The 23,989-nt window shown below is 25.7% G+C and overlaps 1 protein-coding gene across 1 annotated transcript in view; it reads left to right on the top strand.

The window, feature by feature from the left end:
• The window catches only part of LOC101239426 (receptor-type tyrosine-protein phosphatase F), a 119,941-nt gene that overhangs the window by 58,593 nt on the left and 37,359 nt on the right, over positions 1-23,989 (top strand). Inside the window, exons 10-14 of the mRNA XM_065817510.1 lie at positions 3,500-3,691; positions 8,768-8,862; positions 12,606-12,696; positions 12,995-13,206; positions 18,361-18,511. Of these exons, the coding sequence (XP_065673582.1) occupies positions 3,500-3,691; positions 8,768-8,862; positions 12,606-12,696; positions 12,995-13,206; positions 18,361-18,511 (741 nt within the window). The remainder of the gene's footprint in view (positions 1-3,499; positions 3,692-8,767; positions 8,863-12,605; positions 12,697-12,994; positions 13,207-18,360; positions 18,512-23,989) is intronic.

The raw sequence follows: 23,989 nt of genomic DNA, 5'->3' as shown, positions 1-23,989 counted from the left end.
TTGCGTTTAGAATCTTGGGGTCATGATTTGAATGAGGTTTAATTTGGATATTTGTAATGGCTTCCTTTCTGTAAACTTTAAACTCATATTTTCCTTTGTTGTTATTTATTATGGTTAAATCGAGGAAGTTTAGAGTTCTATTTTTGCTTTCAGTTTCGATTGTATATTGTATCGCAGGGTGTTATTGGTTTAAGATAATTAGGAATTGTTCTGCTTCTTGAGTGTTCTCTCAAAATCTAGCGCAGCTATCGTCAACATATGTTATATAAGATTTTAGGTCAAGAGGAGGATTTACTGCTATTGCAATTTTGAAAGCAATTTGCTCATGATGTTGTAAAGATGATTCTGATCTAATTTTCCAACAGAAATTAATCAATATCAAGCAGTGTAAAATAAAAGAGATTAATACTTTGGATTTATTTACACTTTTTCAGACAAACAAAAAACTAAAATACAAAAGTTTTACCATAAAATATAGAAACCAGGGCAGGGATTTTTTGCTAACCTCAAACACTTCTAGGTCAGCAGTTAGTTCGGCAATGCAGAATGTTGACCCTAGAACCGAGGGCTGTATAAACATATATCCTGGTAGATCTTTAGGTAGATTTGATACCGGAGATCTTTAGGTAGATCTCAGGAGATCTTTAGGTAGATCTTAGGAGATCTTTAGGTAGATTTGATACCAGAGATCTTTAGGTAGGATCTTTTGATACTGGAGACTAAATAGTTACATCTTTTAATATGTTAGGAGACGTTCATATATATATATATGTGTGTGTGTGTGTGTGTGTGTGTGTGTGTGTGTGTGTGTGTGTGTGTGTGTGTGTGTGTGTGTGTGTGTGTGTGTGTGTGTGTGTGTGTACGTATATGTGTGTATATATATATAACCAAAATTTCTTTTAAGCACCAAAAATATAAATATTTTCATGGACAAGACAAAGTTTTTAATTTGTAAAACCATTTTATTAATAAAAATCAATACATGTTTTGACTAACGCTAGTCATCTTCAGTTAAAATAAAATATTTAAAATTTGTAAAAATACCTATAAAGGTGTTAAAAAAAACAATACAAAATATAATTATTCTTGTACAAACTAATAATAATTTAATTACAAAAATATGATAATATCAGTTAAAAAGTTTATTATGTCATACTAAAGAAATAGGAAATAACAAAAGATTAGGTTAAAAAGATACGCAATATGTATAAAAAATAGTAGCTAAACAGAAAGTGTCATTTCTACATGGTTAACCTATTTATTCATACCAGGTTTTAACCATTCTATAAACATACTTTCTTTAAGTTTTAACTCGAATTTGTTAGATGCTGAATCTAAAACAGAAAAACACTTGTCACTTATTTGCATGAAACAATTTTTACTAGCATGGAGATTTTTATAGATATGAGACTTTTTATCCCTCTTGTAATATTCAGATCGGGTCTTGTAATGGCAAAAATTATCGTCTTTCTCAGGAAACTCTGAAAAAACATGGAATACTTAAAAAACTTTTTAGTAGTCCTGATATTATTATTTTAAAACCTGATAAAGGTAATGGCGTAGCCATATTAGATTAAGAAATATACATAAATGGTATTTATAAAATTGTCAATGATAAAACAAAATTCAAATAACTAAAGAAAGATGTTACCATAAATAGAGCAATAAATAAAACAACTTCAAAATTTTTTGAGGAAAGTAAAAGCAAAAGTTTTTTTCAATGATTCTGCAAAATTTACCCGTCTGAATCCCATCCTGCTTGTATCTATGGACTTTTAAAAATGCATAAATTAAATTCTCCTGAGACTAACATAAACTTTAGACTTTAGACTGTATCATCTATTGGAACCTATAACTACCAACTAGCCAAAATTTTTTAGAGATTTATTATCTCCATTAATAAACACTGAATTTTTTACAAAAGATTAATTTTCCTTTGTTAAAGAGATAAGTCAAGTTGATCTCCACAAATATTTTTTAGTATCATAGGATGTAACCAGCTTATACACCTATGTTCCGCTTCAAGAAACCATTGAAATTGCAGTCGATTTAATTTTGCTTCATAATAAAAACATTAAATTTGCTAAAACAGATTTAAAAAAACTATTCCAATTTGCCACTTTGCAAACACATTTCTTTTTTCAAGGACAATCTTATAATCAAATTAATGGTGTAGCAATGGGTTCTCCACTGGCACCTGTTCTTGCCAGTTTGTTCATGGGTCATTTTGAAGAAAAAAATGAATTAAAAATTTAATGGTGTAAAACCAGTTTTCTACATAAGATACGTTGATGACATTTGTGTTGCTTTCCAGTCAGAAAATGACGCACATCTTTTTCTTAGATATATGAATAGTAGACACAATTCTATTTATTTTACTATGGAAGTAAACTCAAAAATATGTTTTTTAGATGTAACTCTACACAAAACTAATTCTTTAGTTACCCATACCATTTTTCATAAAAAACCTATTCTGGTTTTCTTGCTAGTTTTTATAGTTTCGCTCCATTTTTGTGCAGAGTTAGTCTAATCGAATGCTTAATCGATAGAACGTTTAAAATTAATAGTACTAAACTTGGGTTTCACTCTGACATAAATGACCTCTTTAAAGTATTTCAAAGAAACATGTACCCATCTTGGCTCATTTCAAAAATATTTAACTCCTATTTAAACAAGATTAATTGAAATACTTCACCACAACCAATCAAATCTTCACCACAACCAATCAAATCTTCACCACAACCAATCAAAGAATCTTTGTCTTATTTTAAACTGCTGTTCATAGAATGGTTAAAACCTGGTATGAATAAACAGGTTAACCATGTAGAAATGACACTTTCTGTTTAGCTACTATTTTTTATACATATTGCGTATCTTTTTAACCTAATCTTTTGTTATTTCCTATTTCTTTAGTATGACATGATAAACCTTTTTATTAATTTTATTGTATTTTTGTAATTATATTGCTATTAGTTTGTAGAAGAATAATAATTAAGAATAATTTTGTATTGTTTTTTTAAACACCTTTATAGGTATTTTAACAAATTTAAAATATTTTGTTTTAACTGCAGATGGCTTGTGTTAGTCAAAACATGTATCAGTTTATATATATATATATATATATATATATATATATATATATATATATATATATATATATATATATACATATACATATATATATATAAAAATATATATATCTATATATATGTATGTATTATATATATATACATATATATATATATATATATATATATATATATATATATATATATATATATATATATATATATATATATATATATATATATATAAGGGTAGAACTTCCAGGTTAAATGCTATTCTTGGGTGCTCTGTTATAAGACCGTAAGGACTTGTAGCACCTAAAAGTAAAAATACTAAAAAATTATTGAAAAATACTAAAAAAGTACTAAAGAAAAAATGCATGTATATGTTCATATATAAAATATTTAAACTAAATATAAAAATATTTTTCTAGGTAAAAAGCAAAGAATTTTGATTCTCATCCCCATCATATTAGGAATAATTATGCTGATAATTCTAGCTGTAACTATTGTTTATGTGCAACGTCGTGGTTGCGTAGCATTGTTTTATCGTAAAAAACTCTTTAAAAAAGATAACATTAAAAATGAAGTTAGGAAAAATATTCGAAAAGATCTAAAGAACACAGGTAAATTTATTTAAACTTTTTTTATTAGGGATTTTCACTATTATTATATATATATATTTTTTTTTTGGGACTAAACAAAATTTGTTAATTTTAATGATGACATTTATCTGGAAAATATAATACTTAATGTACATTTATTAAATGTAATGTACAAAAATTGCTATAACTTGCTTCACTATAAAATACATTAAGCATAAGATTTTTCCGAGAACCTGTCATCTAAAGAAAGTCCAAAATATGAAACAACAATTCTAAAAGGCTTGAACAGAGTCTACAATTTAAAATGTGCAGGATTTTTCTGCTATTCTTTGAAGTATAATAACATTCTTTCATAGGATACTACACTTATTCTTTGCAAGTTGATCACTGTAAAATGGCTGCATCTGTCAGTTAAGTTTTACAGGATAGTCTCTTGCATGCGGTCAAAGCTGTAGCTTCTTGAAGTTATGGTAAGCAATAAGTTCAGAGTCTTCAGCTTTGATTAAAGAAGCTTCTACCATGTTGTTGAATTCTTTGGATTTTATTTGATATATTTTATTTGCTTTTTTTTGATTTAAGTAATAAAATTGTTGTGATTCGTTTTCAGAATGTTCTTTAGACACCTCTGTTATAAAGATTTTCTGAGTCAATGTTGCATCAACAATAGGAATGTTTGCTTGAATGACTCAATTTCACACAAAAGGGCGGCAATTTTAAAAATGCATGTAATTTTAAACTTGATATTGTATTTATTAAGTTTTTGATGTTTTTGGAAGGATTCTTTAGACCTTTTGCAATTACAGAGATTAATAATTGCTTGACTTTATCTTGAGCTATTTTGAATTTTCTAAGTAGAGTTGGGTTTTGGTGTGTTATCAATATACTTTTCAAAACTATCAAGACTCAAAAATCACCATTTCCAGTGTTCCCTTTCAAGCAGTTCTTGCTTAGTTCTTTAAATATAAGATTCACTTAATTAGTTTTTAAATCAAAGATTCACTATATTTAAAAACTGATTTTTTTTTATTTGTAATTTTTATAATTTTATTTAAAAACAAACTTATAGACCGAAGACTTTTAAATGAAAATCTGTTACCTGATGTTACTGTAGACTTTTTGCCACCAGTCACCTGGCTGAGTCTTATAATATTGTGAGGTGATCTTTCCTTTGTATCAATGACTGATGATTTAATTTGTTCAGCTCCAATTGGATCATTTAAAACATTTACAAATTTTGATTTCCTGCAGTGCAAAAGCTATTTTAACCTTAATCATTAATTGATAAATACATCGTGCATTGTTATTCAATTTGTTGTGTGAATATAGTTGCATGAATGTAGTTGTATGAGCTTGAGCATGTATCATTTGTTTTTGTTTTTTTCTTTGTCTTTATTTGAATATTTTTCATTCAGTTTATATATATATATATATATATATATATATATATATATATATATATATATATATATATATATATATATATATATATATATATATATATATATATATATATATATATATATATATATACACACACTACTGGCAATTAATTTGAGACTTTTCTATTAAAATTCAATTAAATCAGTTATATTTTCGTTTATGTTTTTTTCGATCTCAGTGAATAAAGACTACAAATTAGTTCATGAAATATACTTTATTTAGTTTTCTTCACAAATATTTCTAAACAAATAGAAAACTTAACAAACATTAAAAAGTTAAATTATAAGGTCTTTATTATTTTGCACAAGCTTCAAACTTTGTGTTCATCAAAATAACCACCACGTTTCTTCATTACTGCTTCACATATTCTTGGCATACGAAAGATTAATTTGTTTAAAGTTTCCATGGTTACAGCTTTCTAAGCCTTTTGCAGTAACTCCCATAAATGTTCCTCAGATTTTACTTACAGAATTTCTTCACATACCGGTCTATTTCATCCCAAAGAAGCTCAATGGGATTGAGTTCTGGTGACTGCGCAGGCCAGTCCACTAAAGTAAGGGTTTTTTCTTGTACTAGTTGATTCAGATTATTTGTACAAAGTTTAGATTTGTACTTTGGGTCATTAACTTGCATAAAAACAGGCTGGCGTCGAACCACTTTTCGATGAGCAGATGGCATGATTCTTTAAAATTTCTCTGTATTGCTCCTTTTTCATAATTCCACAAACTCTGATCAAATCTCCTATTTTGTGACCTGCAAAACAACCCCATACCATTATTGAACCTCCTCCATGCTTAACAGTAGGCACAATGCACTGCGGAATGTAACGTTCATTCTGGTGCCGGCGTACAAATATTCTTCTCTTGTTGCCAAATAATTCATACTGTTTTCCATTGACTTATTATCCAGTTGGCATGTTTGCAAGCCCATTTTAGTTGTTTCACCTTGTTTGCTTTCCTTAGCAACGGTTTTTTGGCAGCTACACGGCCTCTAAGTCCAGCTTTTATCAAACGGTTTCTTATTGTCCAGACACAAACAAGTTTTTCAGCAGTTTCATTGTATTCTCTCATTATTTGTGGAGCTGTTAATTTTCTGTTTGACATAGATAATCTCGTTATACGACGATCACCATGTTCATCTATCTTTCTAGGCTGTCCAGGTAGTGGTAAGTCACAATATTGACTAGCTTCCTTGGAACGCTTGATTGTATTGTGAACTCCAGTCTTTGATATTTTCATTCTTTTGGCAATTTTTCTTTCTGAAACACCTTCTTCATCAAGTAAAACAATGCGAACTCTCTGTTCAAATCCTAATTCTCGAACTGGAGCCATTTTACTACGACAAAATAGAAACTAAAAAAAAATAAACAGTTCAAATAATACAATATTTGTGTATTCATTTGCAAGTCATTATATACTATATTGGATCTACATAAAGTATCTACAAGAAGCTACCAATGAGAAAAATTATATTTTCAATATCAATTACAAGTCATTAATCAAAATTAAGTAACAGTAAAAAATAATTCTTGTATTGTCTCTTATGCTGGAAGAACTCAGCACATACACTTTTGTATACTTTTGTACATAAGCAAATTTTTGGGTGCAAAAATGCCTATATCCTATTTTATATCCTATTTTATCCACTTATTTATTGTGCTCTATTTATTTTTGATTCAAAAATAAAGAAGTGCAAATATGATAATCAGATATATTTATTTTTGAAATGTAAATACCGTTTTTAATCACTGGTCTCAAATTAATTGCCGGTAGTGTGTGTGTATATATATTGATGTTGGCAAAAAATTGCCAACCTTCGTTTCTATGTTTTATTGTAAAAGCTATTCAAATTTTTTTTGGCAACCTCATTTTTCCTAATTCCCAGTGCTGTTTATATATATATTCACAGTTTAGAGTGTTTTGAATAGGTGGCTTAGCATAAAAAGAATCAAAATAAAGCTCAAACAATAAAGCTTTTTCACCTTGATTCAAATTTTTTTCCACCTTAATTTCTTTTTCAAGAAACTTTTGGCAACTATCATAAACTCCTTTCGAAAGTTCTTCAATAGGATAACTAACAAAGTAAAATCTATTTTTAAAAAGTTTTTCTTTTAATAGTAAATGATGCAAGTTCTCTTTTATTTTTTTGTAAACATGAAAACCTTTTCCTGAAATCTTTGTGATTTTTGCTTTTTTTTCTTCAACTTCTTCTATTTTTAATAATACTTTTCAATTTCTCGTTACACTTCCACTTTTTTATTAACTATTGAATTATTTCCTAACTTGAGACAATCACTATATAAGTTTTGTAAATTTTGTTTTGGTAATGCTGTTTAGCAAAACGTTATGTTTAAAGAAAATTTATTGTTGAATCTTGCTAGTTTAAGGTGTTTTCCAGCAAAATCATAAAAATTGAATATCTCCTTTAGTCTAAAGTAAAAGATTTTTTTATTTTACTAAATTATTCTAAATTAACCCTCCGAAAGGTTTTCTTAAAATTCTCGTAAACATTGAGTCTGATTTTTAAAGACCATAAAAAAATTATTTTCATTGTTTTTAGGTTTTTATGCAGTTCTTTAGATGTTTGTTCTGATGTAGTGTGAAGCTTTACCATTTAAGTTTAATTTATATTTTTTTAATGATATTTATATACTATACTAAATAGTATACTATATTATATAATATGCGATATTATATGTATTGGCAGCAAATACTATAACAGCAATTACACCTCTTTGTTTCATTCTTTCCAAGGTTTTAACTTAAGGACAACTTAATACCCAGTATTTACAGCTTTATTGGTTACTTTCTGTTTAAAGTATAGATTTGTTGCTTCCATAACTTCTGGATAATAACCTATGTTTAAACTCAATACAGGATCTTTAAATTCTTTAATTGGTTTACTCATTAAAAGAATTTAAGGACCCTGAAGATTTTGAAGGAAAAAAAGAATGCTTTTTCCTGGCTTGTTTTAAAACAAAGCTTTTATATTTAATATTTGCTATGTTGTTTTAATTTTTCTTTTTGAGCTAAGCAAGAACTTTTAGACTTATAGATTTGCTCTAATGTTTGATTTCATTAGTCTAATGTTTAATTTCTTTGTTCTAATGTTTGATTTCATTGTTCTTATGTTTGATTTCATTGGGTGAGTCTGAACAGTTAAATAATAAAAGTTACTGCCAGTTAGGAATAATTGCTTAATATTAGGATTTGTTGTCAGTAATAAAATCAAAGTTTTCATAGTTTTGTAAGCATAAAATTTCTGTTCAAGACTTCTCTTTAATCTATAATTTTTAATATTATTAAATACACTACCTCATATTCGTAAGTATACCTTGAATGAGATTGTAGCTACAATTGAACTTGTTTTCAGCTTTTTTCAACCATTCATTTTATGATGAAAATTTTTTATACATATAAAGAAGAAGAAAGTACTTTTCAAGAAAATTATGCACATATTTACCTCTAGCAATGGTATAAAAATATGATGACACGACTGAAATGTTTAGTTTTTTAGAAATAGTAATGTTTAGTCACTTTTAAGTCATCTTGTTTATTTCAACTGTAATTATTGTTTAAGAGGTTACTATTTTTTTTTTTTTTTTTCACATTAATTTTTTTTTTTTCTTATCTTTATTTTATTTATTATCTAATTTAGAAGTTCTAAGAACGTCATTGAATCCAATCAATTTTACTAAACGAGTTGCTGAGCTGCATGCAAACTCAGATTATTTGTTTTCTGAAGAGTTTGGAGTAAGTTGTTTTATATATATTTGTATGTAAGTATGCATCTATAATATATATATATATATATATATATATATATATATATATATATATATATATATATATATATACACACACACACATATATTTATTTATTTATTTATTAATGTTAGTTCACCTCCCCAAGGCTGAGAAGGCCACTACAGGCAAAGAGGCTACTTAATTGTGGTTATGACCCACTCTCAACTCTATAACTAAGAAACAGGAACCTTGATGAACAAGGCCACAACTTGTTTCTCCACTATGCGGAGAAACAAGTTTAGCGCAGTATCACCAGGGATGTGGTGGGATCGAACTCGGAACCTTAAGCTTATGAAGCGAGCGCTCTACTTCTTGTTCACTTCAAGCTTCAAACTTTTATCAAAGATATCAAGAGATTAGAATTTTGAGATTAAGACTTGAAAGTATATAATAAAAATAATGTATTTAAATGTTAATTAAATAAATATAATAGGGTAATTCTATGTCAAATGAGCCAGGTCATGTCACCATACATCTCAGATTTTGCATAATTTTATACAGTTGACAGTGTTTAGTAAAATGATAATTCTTTGAAAATTTTAGCCTCTGGCTCCAAAAAGATTCTGAAATATAACCATTTTACTTTTAACAGATGTTGGCCAGGCCCCTCATGTCCCCTAAGAATTGCAATTTTTATATAGAATTAGAGGTTTCAAATCACATTTTATAAATATCTGTTTTCTTTTTACTTAAAAAACTGGCTATTTTTCTGGGTGACAAATTCAATGAAATGATCAGAAGTGTAAAAATTTATTATCAAGTACCTGTAATTATCAATTAAAATGAATTTAGGCAATTTTTCATATACCTGTTTTTAATGCTCAAGAAACCCATGAGGCCTTGATGATATCAAAATATATATATATGTGTTTATATATATATATATATATATATATATATATATATATATATATATATATATATATATATATATATATATATATATATATATATATCTATAGATTCTGGGCTAAATTAATGATAGCTCCTAATTCCAGGAATTGTTCTACTTAGCTGAAAACATTTTTCAAAGTGGTGCGCAATTCTGTCAGTCTTTCTTTTTCAATCTTAAAAAAAAATAATCCCTTTAATTTGTTTGATTTGTTTAATTTGTTTTACAGTAGTTAAACAACTTGCTGTTAACATATTAACAATAAAAAGTATCAATTTTTTTCAATTTGAAAAGTTTTCAATTATACCATGTAAAATTCTGTTAAAATCATTATTTTAGATAGATTTTAAGTTCCAATCCATATACTTGCCAATCAAAAATCTTTAAAAAAATATATGTACTTTTTTAAAACATATTAAGAAAGTACATATTTTGAATGGAATAAGTATAAACTAAAAAAATTTCAGAAGACAATATTTTCAAAGTTATCTTTACTTTATAAAAAAATGCAAAAAAAAAATTTTTTTCACAAAAATTTGGGGTACGACCCATGTGTGCTGGCCTTATAGACCCTCTGGTCATCTGCCCTGGAAACAGTTTTAATAGACTTTCATCAGGACTACACAAATGCTGAAAGTTTCAGAGCTCCAGTCTGTAAAGTAGAGAAAAATTATCTCAAGATTTTGCTACAAAAAAGTGAGGCCCATGGCCTGAGATCCCATCCCCCCCTCCTCCTATCGCAATGTCTTAAGCCCTGGGAACAACTTTAACATGCATGTTCATCGTCACTACAGAAATACCAAATGTTTGAGAGCGGCAGCTAGTCTGAAAGGTAGTGAAAAATCAATTGCAATACTCCGCTACAAAAAAGTGGGGACAGTGCTCCATTATCCATAAATGGAAATCCATATACTTGCAGATTTTTTTTTTTTTTTTTTTTTGTTATGTATTTTTTGTTCCATAGTATATATTTTCGTGATTACATAATAAAGATTTGTTAAGATTAAATATACATATAAATATAAAAAGAAAAAAAAAAATCACAAACATAAATAATAAACAAACTTCTGTAATACGAACTGTAAGAAGAACGCGGGAAACTTGCAGAAGACCAAAAGGTCTTATCATCAAGAACCGCTTTACATTGTCATACATATATATATATATACGTATAGAAAAATTAAAATATTTACAAATTTTTTACGTTAAATTGTTACATTATAATTGTATTAAAGTGTAAGATAACAATTATACAAACATGTATCGTTACTTTTTCTTAATATTACCACGTTTATTGCTAACGCAATGTTTGAAATATATATTAAAGTATATTAAAAAATAAGAGTTTATATAAGAAGCTAGCAGTGAACAAATTTAGAAAAAATCAGTAAGTAAATTTTTATACTTTAAAATACTTTTTTTAATAATTTTTTTAAAGCCATTTAAGTTTTCAAGGTTAATAATATTTTGATTAAGTAATAAAAACTTATTCCAGATATGAGGTGCACGATAAGTAATTTTAAATTGCACAAGCTTAGTTTTGCATGAAGGCTCAAAAAGGGTACTATTTGAGCGCAACAGGTATTTATACTCGGGCTTTTGTTTATAAAGACTATAGAAAATTGAAGATCAAATCCTTATGTTTTTTGAAAGATCAATAAATATAGAATGATTTGTAAAAATTTTTTCTTTTATATCATCAAGGCCACATAGTTTTCTTGAGCATCAAAATAAAAGATACCCTAAATTTATTAAATTTGATAATTACAGGAGGTTCAAATAATTTTAAAAGTTATGTAACTTATTATTTTACTAAGTACAACTAAAACTGTATGAAAATCAGCAAAATCTAAGATATATGGTGACATTTTTAAAAGTAATACTGTATGAAAATCAGCAAAATCTAAGATATATGGTGACATTTTTAAAAATTTACCCAATAGTAATTTTGATATTTTACACTATATTTATTAAAAATGCAGATGTTAATTTTCAATCTCAAGATTGAAGGTTAAGAATTTAATCAACTAATTTTAAAACTCTACCACAAAAATATATATATTATTACAAAAGCAAATAACTGGAGTATTCATTGACTTTTTTTATTCATTTATATTTTTATTCTTTCTGCGTAATTAAATACTTTAAGCAAACTGAAATCTCCTTTGCATTTTTTTTTATTTCATGTTTATGAAATTGAAAAAGCATTTAGTTTTGTTTTACAATCTTCTTTATGTATCAGAAATGCATGAAATGCACTTCTGGTACATAAATAGGATTTCACACTTTAAAAGCACTACTAAAAGCCAAAATGTTCAGTTTGAATAGTGTAACTCAACAGGTTTGCTTTTAGTAGTGTTGATTAAACACAAGGATAGTGGTGTAGAGATTAAGTGGTGTAGTGGTATAATGCTAATTTTGCATGTTAGAGATACAGATTTAGTGCTTAAACCATCATTCCTTGAAGTACCATGTTCAACTTGTTTCTTAAAGGTTTATAAGTTAAAGATTTTAAAGAAGTGCATAACAGGTTAAAAAAAAAGAGATTGTATCTATCTTGACTGTAAATTGTATCTTTCTGTGACCCCGTTGGCTTTAGAAATAGTTAATATCTCTTTTTTACCTTAAGGTGTATTGAAAATTGGCTGTAGTAATATATGGTTAAAAAAAAAATTTGATAAAAATTTTGGTTTAATTAATTATATAAGCAAATTAAGTATATTGCAGTTTTTTTATACAAATATATTTATCTTTAACTTATCTTTAATTCAATCTTTTTAAATTAAAATTTTTTAAGTCGCTAGGGCCACATCGACCTCAAAGCACATGTAATGATTCACGCACTGTTGAAAATCAACCAAAAAACCGTTATCATGATATCGTTGCATGTAAGACTGTTTTTCAAGCAATTTAATTTTATAAAATATGTGATAATATTTTATTAAATTTGCAATAGTGTTTTACAAAATATGCTTTAATACATTTACTTAGTGTTTTAAATGTCTTTTTCATCAAACTGATATTGTATTTTGAGATTGTTAAATCACATTTATAGGTGAGAAAGATGTTTTGATGAGTTTTTACATGAGAAAAATGTGCAAAGTCTAACAAACTAGTGATAATGATATTAAGATGATCGCTAGTTTTATTTTTTTAAACATTTATTTATTTTTAATTTATTTATAGATGACCAAACTCGTTTTCGATTGCGCACAATGTCTGGAGTACCTGGTTCAAATTACATTAATGCGAATTATATTAATGGTTATGATAGAAAAAATGCATATATTGCAACACAAGCTCCTTTGGCACACACAATCTGTGATTTTTGGAGAATGGTTTGGGAATCAGAATGCCGTGTTATTGTTATGTTAACAGATTTGATTGAAACTGGAAAGGTTTTTAATATACAATTTTTTATTGTTTTTTTTTTTAACTAAAAATTATATTTTCTTGACTTTATACCTGTAGATTGACAGCTTCAATACTATATATGACGCTATGCTTGTACCTAATTAATACCTTTTGTTAATGTGGTAGTAGACTATCAGCAGAACACTTAGCTTTATAAGTTTGAGGTTCATATTCACTCTGGGTCTTTGGTAGTATTATGCTCAGCATGTTTCTTGCCCTAAACCTGTTTCTTGGCATAGCAGCTTTATTTAAAAAGTTTATGGTTTTGAAGTTTAGGGTTGAGAAGGAGTTGCAAATAAAAATTAAAAATAATAAGTTTCCTCAACTGTAATCTGCAGCCATAGGGAAGCAAATTAAATAAAAATTAATAAAGAATTGTCTCTTCAACTGTAATCTGGAGCCATAGGGAGGCAAATTAAATAAAAATGAAATAAAATTACTAGTTATGTTTTAATAATTTATTTATTTAGTTAATAGGAAATTAGAAAAAAATAATATAGGAAAATAGAAAAATACAATGTAAAATGAATGAATAAATTTATAGACAAATTTTTATAAATGTATTAAAGTTTAGTAATTCTAACAGAAAACTAAAATATTTGATTTAATAATTAAATTTAATATATAATGTACCCTCTTTGATTTGTAGCATATTAAACATGCTTTGGTATTTACTTGATCATAAATAGCATAGTTCTTTTGAAATGGACTATCAAGTACTTTGAAGAACATCTTTTGAGTGATCAGAACAAATTTTCACATTTGACATTAAATTTTGCATTTCATTATTTTTCAGTCCTTCCAAGCTTTTTTTTAAATGGACTTAAATCTTGCAATTGGTCACACTAAGGTATTATCCTGGCTTTATCAACTGAAGTTTGATATTTTTTATTATTGAAATTTGATTATTTTTTTATCACTGAAGTTTGATAACTTATCTTCATGCTTTGTGATTGAAGTTAAAAACATTTATCTATGAGTTTCTATTTTATCTAATACTAACCAAAAGTTTAGTTTTGATGCATTTTAAATTAATCACAAAAAAATTTGTTACATTCTTAACTAAAAGGAGTTAAATTACACCAAAAAGGTGTGCAGCATGAAAAACACTGAAATGATGTTAAATTACAGCGTTTTGGTGTATTTCATGCTGCACACCTTTTTTTAGTGTTAATTTACAGTGTTTTAGTGTTAAGTTACACCATTTTGGTGTATTTCATGCTGCACACCTTTTTAGTGTTAATTCATTTTAGTGTTTTGGCAGCTTGACTGTTTTGATTATTTCAGGCAAGTTTCAAACAAAAATATCTAAAAAATATTTTAAGTTAAACTTTTAACCAAGCAGGAAAAAAATTATTATAATTCTCTATCATGACATACTTGTGATGTCTTCATATATATATATATATATATATATATATATATATATATATATATATATATATATATATATATATATATATATATATATATATATATATATATATATATATATGTTACTGTTACCCGCAGTACCAGGTATTAGCATATAGTTAATGTTTATAATAATATAGATAATATAGTTTTGCAACTCGGAGTTTCGTGTGTTTCCACAATTTCGTGTGTTTCCACAATCAGGCAAGTAGCAGAAAAATTAATTTTGCTACAAATTTTGTTCAGAAAATTATGGGATTTATTTAAGTTTTGAAGGGAAACTTGAAAATAATTAGCCAGTGGGTGTGAGTTATTTATTAGTAATTAGTTTATAAAACTGATAAATAAAAATTTATAATTTAGGTTATTTAATTTTAATTAAACTGTTAAAATAATAATTGGTATTTACATATTAAAATTTAAAATAAGGTAAAATAAATTTTTTTAAATGCATCATTTATAATTATATTCAGATTTTTAAGAAAAAATTAAAAAATATAAAAAAATAATTAAAAAAATGTAAAAACTATTAGTGAATGTTATCAGTTAATTAGGTTTGTAGCTATCTATGTAATTTTTTAGTAAATATTTATAAAATAGTTCATCAGGTTTCGAATAAGAAATAATTGCAAGTTTTTCATTTAGGCAAAGGTGACATTTCTTTGAAATGTTTGAATAAGGGGGAACGGATTTTAAAATAGACCAGGTGAAAGTTGGGGTTTTGCTAAATTTGCTTTTCAAGTTTCTTTTACATTCATATATACATTTGTGTATTTATATATATATATATATATATATATATATATATATATATATATATATATATATATATATATATATATATATATATATATATATATATATATATATTAGGGTGGTGCTAAAAACTAATCTTTTTGAAAATGTCTGCTGACACCTCCTAAATGTGTTCTTTATAATCAAATAATACTGGATTTAAAAATTTTTTGAATAAAAATATTTTTAGGGGTGCTACAAGACCCTTAAACATCAAACAGGTTATTTACTTTATTGTTAATATTATATTAATTTATTGGTTTAGAAAATTGTAATCAACAAAAAAAAGTATTATTTAACAAAATATGTGGTAATTTTTATCGGTATTTAGTATGTGGAAAATTCGATAAAACATGTTGGCAATATATCTTTTAAAAGTAAAAGTTGGTATACCATTTAAAATATCATACCATTTAATACCATTTTAAAATTATGATATTAAAAATATACATGAAATATAAAATAAATGAAAACATTTCTTTTCTTCAACCATTGATATAGATAAAAAAAACTAACCATCTAAAGAACGGCATTGTGTGTTAGAATCCAGCTCACGCAGCATCTCATCTTCATCAATTTCTATCCACTCTTTTGTACACACAGTAATTGCATTTGTGTTCAACTTAGCAATAAATAACAACAAAAAATATTTATAAATTATAATATCCAAACTATATATAGGAATTAATTCCCTGTAAGCTACAGAATATATTATATCATAATATATATTATGATAGTGTTGTATCAGGTTTAACAATTATACTTTTAGGAATATTAGATGTAAATAATCATTATTAACACCTAATATTCCTAAAAGTTCAACTGTTAAACCTGATACAATATGGTACAATGTTAATAAACAATATAGTACAATAATAAACAATGTAGTGTAATGTTAATAAACACTTTTTAACTACGTGCAATTGCGTTTTATAGGTAGTATTTTTTTATACACATTATTTAATAATGTGTATATAAAAAAACAGTCAAAATTTTTTACTTACTTTAGTCATATAAATTGAATAATTGTTTGAAAAAATATGAAGAATAAAATAAGAAATTCAATTTAAGCTAATTAAACTTTTTTTAGCAACGTGCTAACTACCTATAAAATGCAATTTGCATGTAGACATAGTTAAAAAAGTGTTTATTACCATTGTACTATATTGCATGCAATATATATTGGGCAAATGTCTTGTTAGTAATAAGACATTTGCCCAAAATATATATGTTAATAATCATACCACAATAAAACGTTAAACACTTAAACACGTCTAACAACGTTTAATAATAAGTTTATGCTTTTGGTATAAAACTGATGGCCACTTTTGAAAAAAAATTTTAAACAACTTTATACTATCTAATGTTGACACACTTTTATATAAACTCAATAAAATGTTTTGAAACAGCTTTTTCACTGTTTTCTGAAACAACATTTGTAAGCAGCTTTACAGTGTAAACAGTCCCAATGGTATTTATTATATAAACTAGATGTCTAACTTGCGAGATTTTGTTAGACAAAAAATGGAGCCGCTTTTTTTTGTTTATAACAATAGTCCGCCATTTGTAAAAAGGGCAAAAACTGAAGCCGAAGTGTGGAATAAAAGTTAAAAATGCATGTTAAAAGCTCCCAATAAGTTGAAGATAATTTAAAAACAAGTTTTAATAATTGTAAAATACTTATAAAAGATTTTTTATGAGCCTGTGTTTATTAAAAAGAATTTTAATTCATAAAAATGCTTCAAAAGCGTCGTTTTACTTTTCTATTCAAAACTTTAATCCATTTTTAATAGAAATTAATCCATTTTTAATATTTTAAATCCATTTTTAATAAATTAACAAATCGTAAATTATTATTTTAAAAGAGTTCTAATTTCCGCTTAACACTTTTACATAAATAGTATTTAATTTTAAAATATATTTGCTTCATTTGAGAAAAGAAAAGTTAAAAATATTTTTTTACAAATTTAATCCGCCATTTGTAAAAAGGGCGAAAAGTGGCTTCACTTTTCAGATTGAAGAAATCTAGTTTATATAATATATTATTGGTTTTACATGATAAAGCTTACACCGTTTTATGAAAAACACCATTTTGTAAAACAGTGTAAAACTGAAATTATGATTTTGCAAAAATGTGTTAAACAGCTTTACACCATTTTACACCGTTTTATACTGTTTACATCAAAACGGTGTAAATTAAAACTTTTTGCTTAAATAACTTTCAAAAAGCACCGTTTGAAAATATGTAAACACCAACACGCTGTAATTTTACACCTTTTAGTTAAGAGTGTACACTCTGAAGGTTGATTTTTAATAAAACAGTGTAAAATTACACCTTTTTATATTTATTACACTGTTTCAAAAAGGTGTGAAAATCATGTATTTTAAAGTTTTACTTTTTTTACACCTTTTAATTAAATGGTGTAAAACAGCTTTTCACTGTTTTTCAATGTTTTATAAAAAGGTTTAAAAGAAAAAAGCATCACAATATTCGATTTACACCTTTTTAAAAAGGTGTAGTGATTAAATAAAGGTGTTATTTTACACTGTTTTAATAAAAATTTACCTTCAGAGTGTATAATTACACCAAAACAATGTAAATTTACACTTTTTAAATAACTTAAATAAGTTTCAAAAAACACCCCTTGAGGTTATATTAACACCAGAACGGTGTAATTTTACACCTTTATATTAAGAGTGTAATAATGTAATTTATAATAGTAATATATAAGAATGAATTGTAACAAAAATTTAATTTAATTCAAATTAATCAAATATCAAATAATTTAATTTGTATGTGTTGTATATATTTGTAAATAATTTAGTTATGTATTGTAGTTATGTATTGTGTTAATTTATTTAGTCTATCATTTAAGTATGAAAATTATGTGTATAAATTACACATGAAATTTATTTTACTTTTTATTTAGAAAAAATGTGATCTTTATTGGCCTTTAAAAGGAAGTGAGACTTATAAAGGTTATATTGTTACTCTTGAAGACACAAAAGTTTATGCATCTTATATTGTGAGGAAATTAACAATAGAAAAAGCAGATAAATCATCTTGTGAATCATCAAGGCGTATGTGTTTTTTATATATATATATATTTTTTCAATAAATTTAGATGTTTCAAGATATTAAAACGAAGTTATAAAAATTTAAAAAAACATCATAAAATGATAGTTAACCTTACCAACAGTTAGATAAAAGAACGCTATTCATATCTTTTATTTTTATTATTATTTATTTTATTTAATTTTATTAATTCTTTAATTTTATTTAATTCATAAAATTCTAATTTTTATGTGACCATATCTTATTTGCTTGTCAGTCATAAACTTCATAACGGAAATGTACACAGATAGAAGATGTAATAAGCTTTGAAAAAATATTATAGTGAGGATGTTGACATTTTTAATTAAATATTAGAATAATGAAAGTTTCTAAAAAATGACATTTGATATTGGAATAGCCAATCTTATTTATTAAATACCATCTTTACATTTAACTTTGCTTCAAAATATAGTTTATAGAATAAATAAAATTTGCTATTTTTTTTATCACAGTATAAAATAAAAGTAGTCTTTTTTGCATTCTAAATCTGTTTTGTGGCATATAACAATATAAATGCTTTTTTTTATTTACTTGTTAAAATATTTATATTTAATTATAATTTGATATGCTAATAAGTTATTTTTTTGTTTAATGTCAAAAAAGTTTATATAGAAAAAACTTTGCTGATTTTCTACTTGATTATTTCATCTTATATTAATAAGACTTAAGTATATTGTTGTATCTAATTACACTGATAAACAAATAAAATTTTATTGTGGAAATCTTGTTAACTAGGTGGTTTTTTAAGATAAATTAAATATGCTGATTTCAAATATGCAAACCATTTTTCACCATCACGTCAAGTTGTAAAGATATTTGGGTTCAAATCTTTAGTATTTGGGGTAAAGTCCATAATATTGTCGAAAAAAAAGTTATTCAAATGTATGTCAACCTAGATCTCAAAAGAAGCGTATTTTCATAGAGATTTTAGAAAAGATAAATATTTTTCCTTAAAATTTATTGACAAAAAAATTATGTGAAAAAAGACTCTTAAAAAAATGTTTTTCAGCAATAATACAAAAAGTACTTATTTTTATTACAAACAAATACCATTTTTAAAATCTCTATAAAAATACGCTTCCTTTGAGACCTAGGTTGACACACTTTTAAATAACTTTTTTTTCGACAATGTTATGGACTTTACCCCAAATACTAAAGATTTGAACCCAAATGTCTTTACAACTTGACATGATGGTGAAAAATGGTTTGCATATTTGAAATCAGCATATTTAATTTGTCTTAAAAAACCACCTAGTTAACAAGATTTCCACACAAAAAATTTATTTGTTTATCAGTGTTATTTGTTAGCAAGTACAACAAAAAGTACAAGAGTACAAAATTGTGTTGTTGATTTAAATATAAGCAGAATAGTTTAACTGAATTAACTGAAATTTTGTTTAACTGAATAAGAAATTTAACAATTTAATGATTAGTTAAGATTAAATAATATATAAAAATAATAATTTCTAGAAAAGATGTATATTATATTTAGAAAAGATAATAATATTTAAACGTTATTTTAAAGAAATTAAAAGCTTTACATATCTAATTTAGTGGTATGCCTAAAAAAATGTCTTGACAGTCAAAATTTTTCTTTGTAGTCATGAAGCTTGGCAAATATGAAATATTATTTGACAGTGATGAAATTTAGATCTGTAAATTAAAAATAATTATTATTTTAAAATATCAATTTAGGGCAGAAGGAGGGTAACAAGTATTTGTTAGTTTTTTCTGACACAATAAACAGTGTTTGGTTGCCACCTTAGGTGATTCTTGGAAATAGTCTTAGAGGTGTCAATGTCTGACACCTATTTTGACTTCTGTAGGATATTGTTTGATTAATAAATTATGTCATTAGTATCTGATTGTTTGAATTGAGTTTGCATTTTTGTAGTTCAAAATACAAAAAGAAATCATAGTTTTCAGTATCAAGCCAAAATTTTGACTTGCCACAGAACTTTGGCTTATCACAAATAAGTGACAAATTTTTTTTCAATATTTAGATTTCTAATTATGTTTATTAGGTTTAAATTTATAACTTTAACTTATTTACAGGTAATTATTTACAGAGATTATTTCTTGATGTTTTTTTCATGAAATGCAGACAACCTGTCTAATAGCCTTAGTTTGCCTTGGGGGTTTTTATTAAATTAAAAAAAAAATGAAAGTTTTAAACTGTTTATTTATTAAGATAATGTTTTAATAAATTAATAAATAAATAATATCAAAAACAGGGCATAAACTAGAGTTGTTAACCGGAATGTTTTGTACAATTCCGGAAAAAAAAAATTTCGGAAGCATATTGAGAATAAGGAATTTTCTTTTTTCGTACCGAATTTTACGAAACAAAAAAAACCGCCGATGTTCATTTCGCAAATGCTTCTTACGAAATGTTGTCTTCCGCAAGTTGAATTACGAAACAAAACTATTTTGCAACATACGAAAATAGGGCTTACGGAAGTCGCACTTGCGAAATGAGCTATTTCGCTAAACGACGTTTCGGAGTCTATAACAACATTTTGTTGGCCAGACTGATATAATTGTAAAAATTAAATTTTTTATATACCAAAATGTTTATAATAAAATTTTATTTTCAGTATTGCAACATATGAACATTTTAAGGTTTTATTTTTTGAAATAATGATAAAAAACCAAATTTCTTTCGAAACGAAACTCTTTCGCACTGAAACTTGCAAACAACTTCATTACGGAAAAACACTTACGAAACGCGGCATATTAAAAATATTTAAATACGTTTTATGAATCAAATACGTACGATTAGCTAGGTAACTAAAATACTAATTATTATAATAATTATTGATATGTTTCAGTTAGTAAATTTTTATAAATAAACCTAGACTTTCATAAGATATACTAAAAATGTCTTTCAATGAACAAGAGTTAAATAGTGAACATAACTTGAACAACATAAACTTTCCCATTTTGAGGGAAAAAAGAAAATTTAGAGCATGTAAGTCATTTGTTTGGGATCATGTAGATTTGCCTCAAATAGTAAATCGGTTAAGAAAAAAGGGTCGTTATCGAACTAATTTTTAATGTAAACTTGTCGTTAGCTTAACTCAAAGGCAGTTTTTCTCCTGTTCCTATCTTTATATTCATTACTTACCCGAAGTTGTGAGAGAGCAGTTAATTAGCCCCTGAGTCAGTAAGTTAATGGAAAAAAAGAAACGGTTTTATACGAATAAAATTGCATGATTGGGAAACAATGCTGTCGTTGAAATCAAAAAAAGATATAGGTCATGTAGTCAATCCTAAAAAATAACTACTCCATAAAGTACGTACGCTTTAAATTTGATCCTTCCGTAAGGAACTGTTTCGCAAATATTCTTTCGATATGATTTGTTTCGCAAGTTTCTTTTCGTAAAGAGCTATTACGGAATAATTATTATTTATTTTTTTCGTATAACGCATTACGGAAGGTGAATTTGGGAAAGAACAACTTCCGCAATAACAACTTCCGCAATAACAACTTGAAATACGGAAGATAAAAATGCGAAATTTTCGTAAGTTTTTGTTTACGGCGAACAACCCTAGCATAAACACTTTTAGTTACAAAATCTATTTCCAATATGTGTTTTGTTTATAAATACATCAATTAATCATAAAAAGTTAAAAGTATGTTATATTATAATTATGTAACTTCAAAAGCAATAAAAAATAAAAGTTGAAAAAGTCTTCTTTAAATTATTGTTTCTTTAAAAAAAAGTGAGTTAAGTATTGCCGGTAAGTATTTTTTATGTTAAAAGGTACCTTGTTATTTAGCAGCTGGGAAGAAAATGTTTTTGTTATTTTATTTTTAATTATATAAAGCATTGGGCAAAGAGCATTTTACGTACTCAAAGTGCAATTTTCAGTTATGCTACTCTATTTACATTAGGCTAAGCTATTTATGTTAAAAACTAAAAACTAAAAGCTTTTTTGTTTGATTATATTTAAATAACTCTATTAATATTTTTAGGTGGTTTTTTTAATGAAAAAGTTACTTTTTATTTTAAAGATATTTTAATGAAGTAATTATCATTTTTAAAGTTGCACATTGTTGTGACAAAAGTTTAAATTGTAAATACATAATATATGCTTATTATCTACCGATATAATAAATTCAGATAAAATAAAAATATAAAGTTTGAAGTTTTATAAAACTTTTTTTTTTTTTTTATAGAAGTATCAAGTTAACCAATATATTTAGGTATAGAAGAAAAACTTCATTGTTTTAATAGTATTGTTTAAATTTTTATTTGAATTAAACTCTTCTTTGAATTTTTACATAACTTTTTTATTGAAATAATCAAAATATTTAGCTACTGAAGAAAAATTTGTTTTAAAACAACATAAATGAGATAAAATTAAACCATGTAAAACTGCATAAAAAATGCATAACTGATTTATGCTAATAGTAGGCAACCCGTAGTTAATAAATAAATTACTTATTATTATCTTATTAATAAATATATTAATTATTAATAATTAATAAATAAATTATTAATAATAATAAGTTATTAATAAATAAATCACTAATAAATAAAAAAAATAAGTTATTAATAAATAAATCACTAATAACAATTTAACTTGGTTTATTATCTGAAAAATATAAAATACAAATTTTTCTATATATAAAGCTACTATTTCCACGATTTTTTCGTAGGAGAATGCTATAAAAGTTTTGATTTTAATTAGTTTAGCGCCATGCTCTCCGTAAAAACAGGGACAATGGCAGCCCTATCTATATATAATATAATCTTTTTGGTTTTGCTCGCTTTTATTTGTCTTGGCATTTAGTTAGTGCCATAAAAAGACCACATAAATTAAGTTATTTGGTTCTTTTTAATAACAGCAAACACCAGAGAAGGAAAGCCAAGTACAACTTGCCAATACCTGGAAAAAAAAAATCATCTTAAACTACAAAAGCATTGTTTAACATATTTATATTGTATTTAAAAAAATGAGGAATAGAAAAAAAAGAAAATAGTAAGCTAATATATCTGTTAGCACTCACACTGAAACACATACACCAGTTAGCACACACACTAAAAGTCATATTTTAGCTAGCTCAATGCCCTAGTTTTACACAATAGTAATTATATTAAGTAGATGTTATATTAAGTAGATTATAGTAATTATATTAAGTAGAGTAAACATGGTTATTATCAATAATGGTAACAAAAAATACATAAGAGCTTAGTAATAATAGAGGTTTATTAATAAAGCTCCCCTTTATTAATAAACCTTCCTTTAAGAGAGGGGAGTCAGGCCGTGTTTTAAAAGCACTGTGTTAAAAAAAAAGTTAAAAACATAAAATAAATTATTATGATCATAAATAAAGATTTTATTTTTAATGACAATGAAAACATTATATTAGCACAAAATACCAAAAGCGCAATTAACCTTTTCTATAAAATTACATACTACTATTCTAAGTGAAA

The sequence above is a fragment of the Hydra vulgaris genome, chromosome 14 (genome assembly GCF_038396675.1).
Source record: "Hydra vulgaris chromosome 14, alternate assembly HydraT2T_AEP".
NCBI classification, from domain to species: domain Eukaryota; kingdom Metazoa; phylum Cnidaria; class Hydrozoa; order Anthoathecata; family Hydridae; genus Hydra; species Hydra vulgaris.
The sequence above is the reverse complement of the archived record's forward strand: the minus strand, read 5'-3'. Positions and strand labels throughout refer to the sequence as shown.